The following is a 14,368-nucleotide window of genomic DNA, read 5'->3' as shown; positions in this document are numbered from 1 at the left end:
ATCTTGTCAAAACAAGTATGTAGGACGCTCAAACCTGGTTTCAACTCCATAGCAAATTTTATGGCTCCACGCCTTTATCCAGATCGATGTCCTACATCGCTTCTCCTTGTTTTGTTTCATAAATTCGTACGTATCGGGTAACCGGAGTTTTCTAATCGTCCTTTGGAGAACTTTAGATATGGTCAATTAAAGTGTCGATTACAAGAGGTGTTTACATTATTCCATAACAAACATATATAAATCAAATCCAAGTCTAATTTTCCTCCCACTAGTCCTTTGACGTGTGCAGGACCATTTCTCATACTCAAGACTTTTGCAGGATATAGGTTTGTCATTCTATATCAAATATGGTGTTTGGATGGCGACTTAAGAAAACACCATGTTGTACAACTTGACAATTTTTTGAAAGTAAATATCCAGCGGCCCAATTAGTTCAGTGAAGCACCGATCGAACCATGTCCAATCAAGGTTCAATTTCTCCCTTACTAGAGACAATTCGACATCGTTTCTTTTGAAGAAATTTCACTGAATAAGCATCACCCTGATTTCACTGAATAAGCATCATTCTCATTTTCGGATGTTTCAAGAACTCCCACTAAATAAGCATCACCTTGATCCCATCGAGGCGTTTGTCTCCATAACTAGTTTGGTTCTCCACCAAAAGTCTAATTTCTCCAAACTTTCTAGAAGTTCTTTAATTTGTGAACCCTCTACTTGAATTTGTGTATTTAGTAAGTTACAGATGTCCATTTTGGATCCAATCCAATAGATCGTTTTTGACAAGCATTCTTTGTCCACAAAGTGCTTTCACGGGTTTCTTCCTTTTCAAAAGGGATCCACAAGTTAGTAAACTCAAATCATCTATTACTAGACTCTTTGAATCTACCAACCTAGTCATCCTATCTAGAGGAATATGGCCCTAGCTCATGCATGTCATTCTCAGGAAGTTATGTTCTTGACCATCCGTTTTAGTCATTTGTTTTGAGTATGCATACTCCAATTATGTAGTACGATAATAACTCAGTAGACACAAAAGAATCTTTTATTGATCAAGTTTTGTAGTCTAATTTGTCCAACAATTGACTAACGACTTCATCATGATGGGTTACATAATCGTATACTATTTTGACATGAATACTATTAGCTAAGTCTATTTAGTCTTATTGTTTTTTTAGTAATGGCCTAGCTATTCCTTAGCTTTAAGACAACTTGCTTAGCGTTCTATTCCCTTTCATTTCGGCAAATTATTTGTGGAAATGCGTTTCGAGAGCAAGTGTCCAACACTTGGGAATAAGAATAGTAATCATGTTTTCTCAACAAATGCCATAGTTGGGTGAAGGGGAGTTCACGAAACTCCCTCTTCTAATGACTTTTGGCAATTTTATGCGAACATCATCAGTAAATTTTTACTGCCAAATCATTATTCCATTTAGCCCAATGTTTGTGTACAGACGACCTCCAGTCATCTAGGTTTCAAAAAATACTTTGGCTCCCATTGGTATGGACCAAAATTGTGAAAAAATAGAAAGCGATAGGACCTATTTTGCAAGTCTAGTAAGATAAAGAACTAATATGGGAAAATCCAAAAAATATAGGACAAAAAATTTGTTCCAGCGAAAATTGACCATTGGGATTATTTTCTTATTCAAATTGCAACATCTCTAAATTTTCTTATTCTTCACACTTGCAAAACTTTAGGTTACATTTTCATTCTTTGCAGTGTTTTGGTCCATAGTGGTGGTGTGCACGGCGGACACTATTATGCTTTCATAAAGCCAACTCTATCCAACCAGTGGTATTGAGTTCGTTATGGAATTTAATCCATAAAAAATTGCATTTCTATATTTGTAAATGTTCTTTAGCTTTGTATAGTCTGAGAAGCTTAAGCTTAACGAGCTTCATTTGACACACTATGTTTGTATTAGGCCATTAACTAATGCTTTTTAGGGAAAAAGTGATTTCACGTCCTACAAGTTAGCCTCTTTGCGATTTTGGTACACTATTAATTTTTTTATAAAATAAATTTAATAGAATTAAGGCTTGGCATGCAAATTGCAAACTTTTTGGAGTTATGGAATGCAATATGGTGATTTCGAAAACAATGGGACAGATATTGCCAAAGACTAACTTGTGAGACGTAAAGAAAAATTACATTTTTGGTCCCATATGTTAGGGCCTTTTTCATGTTAGTCCCATTTATTAGGATTATCTTACATTGTATCCCTTGAATATTTTCTCCATTTTAGTCCTTAAGTATATTTTTCGTCAAATAATTAATGGAACCCTCATAATCCTCCTTAAAAACCTTCTAACAGCTGCATTAATTATTGGACGAAAAAGTATGATGAGGACTAAAAATGTGAAAATTTTGAACTTATGGGTTGCAATGTGGGAGAATCACAACAAATGGGACTATTTGTAAAAGGCCCAAACATATGGGACCAAAAATGCTATTTTCTCAAGACGTAAAAATGCAAGTTTTCTGCTTTTAGCAATAGATTACACGTAGATCTCTCGTTGCAAACTACATAAAGAAAATCATTCTGAATGGTTTCAGGTATAAATTCAATGATGCACGAGTAACAAAAGAAGACATAATAAAGGCTTTAGACGAGGTTTATGGAGGTAAAGAAGAAGTAAGTTTTCCTTTTATTTTTCCTACTTTTGTTAAACCTTGTTGATACTTTCTTACATTTTCATCTATGTCTTGACAGCATGTAATGACGAAAAATCCAAATAATGCCCCCATCAAGTTTACGAGGCAGTCTAATACCTATATGCTGGTGTACATACGTGAAAGTGACAAGGATAAAACATTGTGCGACATTGATGACAGAGATATTTCTCAGCATCTTAAGGTTTGATAAAAAAATCAGCTCAAGTCATTTTTACTTTTATAAAAGAAACTTAGAGGGTGTTTGGCTAAGTTTAATTGAAACATCTTAAGCTTCTAGATCTTATAAGATATTTTAAGATTTTATAGATACTTATTCTTATTTTAAAAATAAGTTCTTAAATTAGTTGGATAAATATGATGCTTGAGCTTGTATGATATTATAGTGTTAGACATAATAAGCTTTTGGATTAATTATATTTTGTCATCCGCACTAAGACCGTTTTTATACATTGGCATCTAAACTTTTTTTGTGTCAACTTACGATCTTAACTTTACAAAATTTTACACTTTCTTATTTATAACTATTTCTCAACCAAGTTTTTTATCAAAAAAACATCACATGCAGTGCGTATTTGATGTTTAAGGGTTATGTGATGTGATATTTTTTCACATATGGACAACATGCAATGTTCTTCGGGCATAAAATCAATAAAAGGACGATCATATATGGAAAAGTACTAATTTCGCAAAGTTGATGTGGTAAGTTGAAACAAAAAAAAAATTCTATAGCGAATTGGAAAAATGGACGTAGTTCGAATAGCAAAATATAATTTACCCTAAGCTTTTTATATTGTAATAATAACCAAAAAATTCATCAAACTCTTAGAATTTAAAATTATACAAATAGATAATTTTGTTTTGGGGGGATGTAAATTATATGAAGGTTAAAATTTAAATACTAACAAAATTATGAGTGTGTTTTTGTTTTTTTGGACATTATTTGAAGAGCTTATAAGATATTTTAAAAACAAGATAGGTGAAGTTAACTTTTTCTTAAAGAGCTTATAAGATCCAAAACATCTTACTTAGGATCTCATGAGCTCTTCAGAAAATGAAAAAACTTACTAGTTGACATTTCTTCTACATAGTTGTAGTTGTTGTTATTCTTGTTGTTACTTGTACTATGTCGGGAAAATAGCATGTTTCGTCCAGTAAGTTTGTAATTTTATTATTTAGCATTCTACTGTTCCTTAAATATCCATAATGTAATTAAAGTTGCACTATGTCACTTGTACTATGTTGGGAAAATAATATTTTTTGAATTGTAATTTAGGGTCTTTCTACTTTTTGTGCCATTGGTTATGAAATTCTCACTTTTGTCCCTTTAACTTATGAAAAGTAACACTTTTGGTCTCATTACACCTTTCTGTTAGATATTTTAACGAAAACACGTGGTCGTTGGGCCTTTATACTTTTGGTCCTTGGTTACATGACTCTCACTTTAGTCTGAACTTAAAAATACAGCAGTTTTGCTCCCATACACTTAACTATCATGTAGTTTTTTTCATTAATTATTTAATAAAAATGTGTCATTAGACTAAAAGTACTATGTTTTGAAAGTTAGTAACCAAAAGTGATAGTCCCATAACCAATGGGACCAAAAGTGGACGGCTTTATTTTATAGGAAGAAAAATGTTATTTCCCATACTTGTACTATGTTCGTATTAGCTAAACTAGAAGATGATTGACAGGAAACGATTGCTAGAGAATTTCTTGCACCAGTGTACTTCATGCATTTCTGGCTATGGGAAAAGCGCAAAAATAAATTCATCGTCCTAATCGGCCATTGACACTCCTAGAGCAGTCCTATACCGTAAACATCTTATGCTTCTTAATTATATTTTTTCTCACTTTTTCCACATCATTATGCGGTTTTTCCTGATTGTGGTCACATTGGATTTTCTACTCCTGTTGCATCTTCTATTTAGTTTCACATATATATTTTGATGTGTATAAAATCTTTTTCCTAGATAAAATTAATAACATAATCTTTATACACGTGATATGTATATGTCAAACAAAATAGAAGATGCAACAAGAATTATAATAGAAAATGTAGTTCGAGTCGTGTTGGGTAATATATAGCATTGGCTTCTTATTTTCTATTTTCTTTTGGGTCATTGTAAGGGTACGAGTTCAACAAATCTTAAGATTCAAACTCAGGTTAGGGCTCGACATAACTTGACACGGAAAAACTATGCTCGAACTCAATGTTATTTATTTAGAAAATTTAAAATTTTGATTGGGAAGATAACTTTAAAACATTAATGTATTTAAGAATATTTATTAAACATATTACACAAACAAAAGAAAGATTTACCTTATGTTTAATCATAAAACTATTTTTATATATATACATTTTTTTTAATCAAAAGTAGTTAATAAATTATGAAAGTGTAATGGCAATTATAAATTATGAAATTGAATGTATAATAACATTTAAATATTTGTACAAAATAGAATGTATAATAACATTTAAATATTATTACAAAATATAAAATTTCAAAAATTTCTTACTTATGCTAATTATACAGAATAGATTAGTTTAGTTAGCAAAGATGTGTTAAGATACAAATTAAATAATGTAAATATTTATACATAACTTGCTAATTTACATATTTCATTTATAAAGTATAAAACATATAAAAAATATACATTATTTCTTGGAATTTTTCGTTACTATAAAAAAGATTAGCTTACAAATGTTTTTTGTTCTGAATTAATTATATAACAAAATTGTTTAATAATATAAATATATATGTAATTGAAAAGATAACTTTCTAAAAATAAAACCAAACTGATTATGAAATAATTGAGATACTGCTATAGCAATTTAAATTATTATTTTGTTAATTGTGTAAAATAAAATAGAAGAACAAGTAGTATTATATCACAATGTATAGAACAACATAAAAAATACTAAATCATTTATTAATCATAACTTTAGTAAATATATAAGTTAAATTATCAGATTAATTTATAGAATTCAAAAAATAAGATATTCAGTGAACGCAATTCTAATATATTTTACATTATACTATTAAATACGTATTTATTTTGGGATAATTAGACCGCCTTTTCTTTAAGCTTGGTATAATTATACATAGACTTTATGTGATTTGTAAAATTACATCTAGTACTTCTGATTTTATTTTCATCTAACAAATAATTTTTTTCGTTAGTCAAAATTCACCAAATGTGCTGATATTAGCAAAACAAAATTGAATGAAAATCAAGATTTGCCTTGGATTGACTTATTACTGATGTATTGTAAGTCAAATAATTGTTTTTCTATTTAAACTGCTCTTATACATCTGCATGCACGCTAATGCATGTGAGGAGGTATATCTTCACCCTTATAAAGGTTGTTTTGTCAAGTAAAAATTGTTTGACCTGCAATAAGTAGTAAGTCATTCGCAGATAAATATAGTTTTCCATTCCAATATCTTTTACTAATATATAAGAAAATTCTATGAATTTTGACTAATAGAGGGATTAAATTTTCGAATTAAAATAAAAGATATTGTCACTAAATGTAATTTTTCAAACTACAGACAGTTTATGTATAATTACATCAAATTTTAATGAATGATTGTATAATCATCCCATTTATATAAGATGTCTATAAAACTAAAAATATATAAGTATTAAGAAAAAAGAGGAAACTTGCAGATAGAAACATATGTGGAAGGCGTGATTAGAGTTTGTTGATTGGCTCTGCTTCTGATTTCATACCAGATATGCTGGAAGACTCTTTGTCAAGAGCTATGACAAGCCATCAGATATTTTAGAGAAGTTAAATCAACTTGCAGGCTATGCTCCTAATGAAGAGATAGAATTCTTCGAGGTTTGTTCCAATATATAAATGGAAGAGATAGTATTTGCTTATTTCTACATCCTGGTAACAAACCGAATAGATTATTGTTAGTTGCAACTTAAAATGAAACCCACATTCAACTGTTTTCATTAAATGGAGCTATAATTGCATCTGTGAAATGCCATGGAGATGAACATAACTCATGTTACATGCAATTTTCTTTACCAGGACTTAAAAATTGCTATCCATATGGAATACAATGCACACATCCATTTTAAATGGTAATGATATCTTTCATAAAATGCATATATACCGTTTAAATGTTGAAGATATCTTTCACAAAATGCCCAAATATATTTTAAAAGGTGAAGATATCTTGTGTTTTTTGCTTCTTAGGGGATAAAGTTTGTGCGCACAGTGATGTGTGCGTACATTAACACGGGACTTACATTTACATCTAACCAGGTATATGAAATCACAAGCACAAGTATCTTGTCAGGACAAAGATTGTATTTTGATAACTTTTCGGTTTCTTTTATTGCAGCTAGAGAATGGGGACATTGTCTGGTATTAAAAGTCACTGCCTGCTCAAACAAGGAAGCTATTTCATTGCCCGGATATTCCATCTTTTCTTGAATACCAGCATAGCCTTCAAGTACCTTTTCATAAATATTGTGTTCATATTATTTAGTAATATTTATCTATATGCATTTGCATCTTAGGTAGAATCACTATATTGTAGTTACAAGATATATGTTTCACATGTCATATTTCATTCTTATGTTGATCGTGTTGCTGGATTGTGGGAATATCTTTTCCTAAAGTATGAAACATAATCCATATTGGACTAACTTGAGAGTACATCAAACATAATCCATATTGGTCCATCTTAGGTATAACTTAAGAGAAAGAGGGAAGATATAGGACATGAGTGAGAGTGAGAAGCTCATTTAAACAAACTATGCTAATATATGTAGCACCTTTGTAAGTGCCATCTGGTATGTGTACATGTATAGGTTGTGCAGGAGTTCTGAATGAGTGAAATAGTTGAAGGTTAGCACAAATATGGTTCGTAGCTCCAGTGTCTATAATCTAATAGTCCAAGTCAATCCTTGAAGGTCCAGAAACATTACCACAAAATTCAATATCATCGTGGCAAGTGAAATTTAATGAGATCTGCCATCATCTCAGTCAATTGCTTAGTATCAGAGGTATCTATAGACGTTAGTTTCTCAGCAATTGCAGCAGCTGCAAAGGATTTGCCACTCACCACCTTCTACCTCTTATCAACCAAAGTTTTGTACCAATCTGGTACACCGTGAATTTGAAAGCAAGTATCCATTGCATGTCCAGTCCTGTGACAATGCGTACAAGTCAAGTTACGTTTGTCTACATAAGGTCTTCTTTTATTCTGGAATCTATCACCTCCATACCTCCTGTTGTCCTTAGATTTGAAATAATAGGCCATGTGCTGAGGAGTTGCAGTCGTCTCTGTGTGTATTTGCCTCTGTTTTTCCACTGTGAAAAGCATGGAAAACACCCGTTCCATAGTAGGCAAAGGATCCCGCACTAATACTTGACTTCTCTCTCTGTCAAAAGTCTCGTGTAACCCCATAAGAAATTGCATTAGTTACATATGTTCATTTCGTTCGCTTTGGTCACTCCACAAGTACAACAACCCCAAATGCACCTTGGATTAGGTGCTAAAACCAGCTGCTCCTTCCAATATTTCTTCAGCTTGGTTATGTTCGCTGTTAAGGACAAATCAAGTTGTGCGATGAATGAAATCTTGCACAGAATTTGATATATCATCAGTCCATTGCTCCTGCCATATCGACCTTATATTTCTAACCAAAGTTATCACAAAGAAGTAACATACATAAAGGATTCAACAATCTGCTTTGAGATAGAATTCCACCGCCAGGAGGTAACAATTAGGTCTACTGGATGCCACTGCTCAAAATTTGTTGATCTTATCGCTAGCGTAGGAAATGTGCCGTCAATGAAGCCAAGCTTCATTCTCATTCCTAGAGCTACATAAACGAGACGACTCCAAGTCAAAAACTTTGAACCATCCAATGGAGAAGAGGATAACGCCAAACTTGAATGTTCCGACAGATTGGATGTATAGTGCCTTGCATTCCAGCTGTTCTGCCACTTTGATTCAAATCTGCCATAGCTCACATGATCAGTGTGGGTAAGTGATGCGTATCCCACAGACCTTCATATAGAAGGCTCTGATACCATGTTAAATTGCATATCGAGGAAGACAAACAAGGCAAATATAATTTTAGAGGAAGAGGAGTTCTTCATTTCTTTAGACTCTCTCTGTAAATTTTCTGTTACAATAAAAACGATGCCTCTCCTAACTTATATATATACCGTCCACTCCTAACTTATATATATACCGTCCACTCCTAACTTATATATATACCGTCCACATAAGCTAACTACCAATGTAACAAACTAACCATAAGGGCAATGAGCTGGCCTAATAACAATTCAAATAAATGACAAGGCAGGCCATATAAGTAACAGAACAAACAAAATAAAGAAGACGTGTTTCCCAAATCCGATTTAATTAAAATGTCTCATCCAGCATCCAAAATGCCAATGTCTACGTCTACTTCCTCAAGTTGCTAATGTTGTTGGTTTATCTGTTGTTGTTGCTCAGATTGCTGCTGCAAATGGAGATTATCAACTTCAACATTTGTTTTGTAGGAATATTTTAAATATGTTGGGTGTTTCCTAGTTATTCTCTGACCTTGAACCAAAAAATCTTTTGAAGGAGGTTTCATTTGATGAGACGGAAAACCATATACTAATTTCAACTGTATTGTAATTTTTTGGTAATTCAAATTTAGAGAAATATGAAACCTCTCGTACTTTCCTCCCTCCGTACCTAGACATGGATGAGCATGCAAGTGAAGCTGACTTCTTTCTCAACCTTCCTCCCACCAAACCTAAGCATGGGAGAGCATGCATATCATTCTCACTACTTTTTTAGTTTCCTCCCTCCGGAGTTAGACGCGAATGAGCATGTACGTCACACTTACACCATCTAGACCTAGACGCGGATTACCATGCAAGACAAGCTCACTTTTTTTCTCACCTTCCTCCCCCTGAACTTAGATGCGGATGAACATGCATGTCACACTTACTCCATGTCTTCCTCCCTCGAAACCTATATGTGGATGAGCATTTACGACAAGCTTAGGTTCCTCCCTCCAGACCTAGATTGGGATAAGCATTTACGTCAAGCTCACTTCATGTCTTCCTCTCTCCTAACGTAGATGCGGATGCGCATTTATGTCAAAACTCACTTTATACGTTCCTCCATCTAGACCTAGGTGCAGATGAGCATGCACGTGCGTACTTCCTTCTAACCTTGAGAGTATATCTTCACTAGATGTTGTTCTTATTTTTCCTTCAAATAGTTAATTCTCACACAAATTCTCTTCTATAGGTTCCCTTTGTAGTGTAATATCATTAGTTATTTATAATTTTTTAGACTTCATATAGTAGCTTTGCATTTGACTGAAAACCATATCTCTAGCTGTCTCAAGTTTATGCTTATCCAATATCTCACGCCTAGAAAATGAATTGTTATGTTTTTACTTGAATTTTATACTTAAAAATAGCAATAAGATGGCTAACATAAATGAGACTCGTATGTGCCAGATTGGAGCATGCTATTGCAAGCACCCTATGCTGCAAATCTCTTAAGATGAAAAACCCATTTATTGCACTGCCATATTAGACATTTGCGTTCTTGCTTGCTCTCGAACTTATCTTTTATTTTTCTCTACGTGTTTCTCCTCCTTGAGATAATCCCTTTTATCACATGCTTAGTGATGTACTGCATATTGACTATTGTATAAGCTACCTAAAGATAGCGTAGTTAAATTACTTTCCTAGCCCATATTATTTATTTCATAAAAAAATTTTACCTATTGAAGTATTTGGATATCTGATGCAATTATTCGCTTAAAATTATAGAAAATATAAAACATGTACATTGTCTCTCCAAGAAAGCATGATTCATTCTGGAGTATAATGTTATATTATCCAAAGATGTTGTTGGAGTTTTTGGCCCATGCCCCCCCCCCCAACTTGGATGGCAACCCACTTACTGCCTGGCCCATTACCTGACTCAACCCTTCTTCTACTTAACCCTATTATTCCACTATTCAGCCGATGCCTCTTCCTCTCCCTCCTTTCTATCTCTGGTTTAGTTCCTATTGAAAATCCCTCATCATCTCACCTCTTTCTATCACTATTCTTTTTGTTGTATCTGTGTGTATATATATTGGTTTCTATGGTTTTAAAGAAATAGAACAACAGCAAATCTAAAACCCCTTTTCGTTAAATACTTTGTCAGAATATTTGTTGAGTGTGGAAGAAACTTATTAGTGGAATTTTGAGTGATTCTAAATGAAGCCTAAGTGGTCTCTTTGTGGATCTTTGTGTCTTGGTGGCTTTGTGGGTTTTTTGCAACCATGAGGGTTGCAGGCCGGTGGTGGCGCTTGGGCATTCGGTTGCAAGATCTGGCTCCTGTGCCGGTTACTTTACTGCTTTCTGTATTGCTATTTCTCTGTTATTCTTTCTTTATTCATTGATCTGAAATTATTGTATAAGGATTTTCAAATCCACCATTATCTTTGTAGTTATTGTTTTATTAGGGTTCATCACTTTGTGGAGAAATTCCCAACAGATCTCATCATATTTTCTTCCATGATTTTTTGAAATTCCTCGCTATTTCTATTTCTCCCTCCCTTGCTCCTTGTTTCTCGTTATCTTAGTGTGATGCCTATGTTTGTGTGCTTTATTGCTCATCGAATTCTCTTTTATTTTCTCTCTTTGCATTTCTCCTCCACGAAATGGTCCCTTTTATCACATAGTTGATGTTGTGCCTCACATTGACTATTGTACACGTTAATTGCCTAAACAGAGCATAATTAATTACTTTCCTAGCCTGTATTATTTGTTTCACTAAAAAAGGTTTTACCTATTGAAGTATTTTGGTATTTGATGCTATTTTCTTAAAAATATACAAAATATAAAATTTGTACATTGTCACCTCCAAGAAACAATGAATCATATTGAAGTATAATATTATCTAGTGATCTCATCATATTATCTTCCACGACTCTTTAAAATTATTGCGCTTTCTCTTGCACCTGGTCTTTAGTCCCATTATCTTAATGTGTATGTGCGTGGGCATACCTGGACACTATTAATTACTCAATGTACCCTATTTATAACATCTATTTTCTTTCAGTGACCCCAAAATAATGGTTCTTAGTCTATAAGTATTCTTTTTCCCCATAACGACCTTATTGTTTAAGCAATGATGTGATGATTCTAACTTTCATCTAATATATCCTGACTTTTTTGGTTTGTAATTCTGCAGGTTATCCACTTTCGCTCCTTTAAAAGGCCTGAAAACGATGAATTTTGTTTACAATTGTGAGTTCAAAAAAAGACAGACTTTAAATCTACAGTCTAATTTCCTAGGTTACGATTGGTAATATTGGTCCACATAACTCTGCTCTTCAAATTTCACTAATTGTGAAGGTCAAAGCATGATTCATATGATGAAGTTGTTAAGAGAGTAGTCAACCAACTCGGAGTGGATGATCCGACCAAACTACGGCTTACAATACACAATATCTACTCTCAGCGTCCAAAAACTCATCCTATAAGATATCGAGGAGTAGAAAACTTGTTAGAGATGCTGCTGCATTACGCCCAAGTACGCATTCATACAACTTTAAGTTGGGGTTCATTTGATCTGAATTATTGTCTAAGGGTTTTCAAATCCACCATTATCTCTGTAGTTATTGTTTTATTTGGGTTCATTACTTTGTGGATAAATTCCCAAACGATCTCATCATATTGTCTTCCATGATTCTTTGAAATTCCTCGCTCTTTCTATTTCTCCATATCTTGCTTCTTGTTTCTCTTTATCTTAGAGTGATGCCTATGTTTGTGTGCATTATTGCTCTTCGACTTTTCTTTTATTTTCTCTCTTTGCATTTCTACTCCTTGAAATGGTTTGTTTTATCACATAGTCAATGTTGTGCCTCATATTGACTATTGTGTACGGTAATTGCCTGAACAAGGCCAAATTAATTACTTTCCTAGCCTGTATTATTTGTTTCACTAAAAAAGGTTTTACCTATTGAAGTATTTTGGTATTTGATGGTATTATTTTCTTAAAAATATACAAAATATAAAATTTGTACATTGTCACCTCCAAGAAACAATGAATCATATTGAAGTATAATATTATCTAGTGATCTCATCATATTATCTTCCACGAATCTTTAAAATTTTTGCTCTTTCTCTTTCACCTGGTCTTTAGTCCCATTATTTTAGTGTGCATGTGCGTGTGCATACTTGGACACTATTAATGACTTAATGTACCCCATTTATAACATCTATTTCCTTTTAGTGACCCCAAAATAATGGTTCTTAGTCTAAAAGTATTCTTTTTCCCCATAACGACCTTATTGTTTAAGCAATGATGTGATGATTCTAACTTTCATCTAATATATCCTGACTTTTTTAGTTTGTTATTCTGCAGGTTATCCACTTTCGCTCCTTTAGAAGGCCTGAAAAGGATGAATTTATTTACAACTGTGAGTTCAATAAAAGACAGACTTTAAATCTAGAGTGTAATTTCCTATGTTACGAATGGTAATATTGGTCCACATAACTCTGCTATTCAAATTTCACTAATTGTGAAGGTCAAAGCTTGATTCTTCCATTTGGGTTCATCACTTTATGGATAAATTCCCAATAGATCTCATCATATTATCTTCCATGATTCTTTGAAATTCCTCGCTCTTTCAATTTCTTCCTCTCTTGGTCCTTGTTTCTCATTATCCTAGTGTGATGCCTATGTTTGTGTGCTTTATTACTCTTCGACTTCTCTTTTATTTTCTCTCTATGAATTTCTCCTCCTTGAAATGGTCCCTTTTATCACATAGTCGATGTTTTGCCTCATATTGACTATTGTATACCCTTAATTGCCTGAACAAAGCATAATTAATTACATTCCTACCTTGTATTATTTGTTTCACTACAAAAGGTTTACCTATTGAAGTATTTTGGTATTTGAAGCTATCATTTGCTTATAAATATACAAAATATAAAATTTGTACATTGTCACCTCCGAGAAACAATGAATCATATCGGAGTATAATATTATCGAGTGATCTCATCGTATTATCTTCCACGACTCTTTAAAATTTTTGCTCTTTCTTTTGCACCTGGTCTTGATTCCTATTATCTTAGTGTGCATGTGCGTGTGCATACCTGGACACTATTAGTTACTCAATGTACCCCATTTAGAACATCTATTTCCTTTCAGTGACCCTAAAATAATGGTTCTAAGTCTAAAAGTATTCTTTTTCCCTTTAACAATCTTCTTGTTAAAGCAATAATGTGATGCTTCTAACTTTCATCTAATATATCGTGACTTTTTTGGTTTCTAATTCTGCAAGTTATCCACTTTCGCTCCTTGGAAATGCCTGAAAAGGATGAATTTTGTTTACAACTGTGAGTTCAATAAAAGACAGACTTTTAATTCTAGAGTGTACTTTCCTATGTTATGATTGGTATATTGATCCACTTAACGCTGATATTCAAATTTCACTAATTGTGAAGGTCAAAGCTTGATTCATACGATGAAGTTGTTAAGAGAGTAGCGAATCAACTCGGAGTCGATGATCCGTCCAAACTACGACTTACATTACCCATTATCTTCTCCCAGCGACCAAAAGCTCATCCTATAAGATATCGAGGAGTAGAAAACTTGTTAGAGATGCTGTTGCATTACGACCAAGTATGCATTCATACAATTCTAA

The 14,368-nt window shown here is 33.1% G+C and overlaps 1 protein-coding gene and 1 pseudogene across 3 annotated transcripts; both read left to right on the top strand.

The window, feature by feature from the left end:
* The window catches only part of LOC105179282 (ubiquitin C-terminal hydrolase 13-like), a 217,139-nt pseudogene that overhangs the window by 155,211 nt on the left and 47,560 nt on the right, over window positions 1-14,368 (top strand).
* LOC148784419 (ubiquitin C-terminal hydrolase 12-like) lies at window positions 10,655-14,340 on the top strand. Of its 3 annotated transcripts, XM_088877090.1 has the most exons (5): window positions 10,655-11,074; window positions 11,908-11,963; window positions 12,072-12,249; window positions 13,084-13,138; window positions 14,169-14,340. In XM_088877090.1, the coding sequence occupies exons 1-5, from the start codon at window positions 10,994-10,996 to the stop codon at window positions 14,207-14,209; spliced, it is 411 nt and encodes a 136-aa protein (XP_088733216.1). In that variant the 5' UTR covers window positions 10,655-10,993; the 3' UTR covers window positions 14,210-14,340. The 3 variants fall into 3 exon arrangements, with proteins under 3 accessions (XP_088733216.1, XP_088733215.1, XP_088733214.1); XM_088877089.1 differs by lacking the exon at window positions 14,169-14,340 and having other exon boundaries at window positions 10,655-11,056; window positions 13,084-13,227; XM_088877088.1 differs by lacking the exon at window positions 14,169-14,340 and having other exon boundaries at window positions 13,084-13,227.

This window comes from Sesamum indicum, linkage group LG13 (assembly GCF_026168435.1).
Source record: "Sesamum indicum cultivar Baizhima isolate 11 linkage group LG13, ASM2616843v1, whole genome shotgun sequence".
NCBI classification, from domain to species: Eukaryota; Viridiplantae; Streptophyta; class Magnoliopsida; order Lamiales; family Pedaliaceae; genus Sesamum; species Sesamum indicum.
The sequence above is the reverse complement of the archived record's forward strand: the minus strand, read 5'-3'. Positions and strand labels throughout refer to the sequence as shown.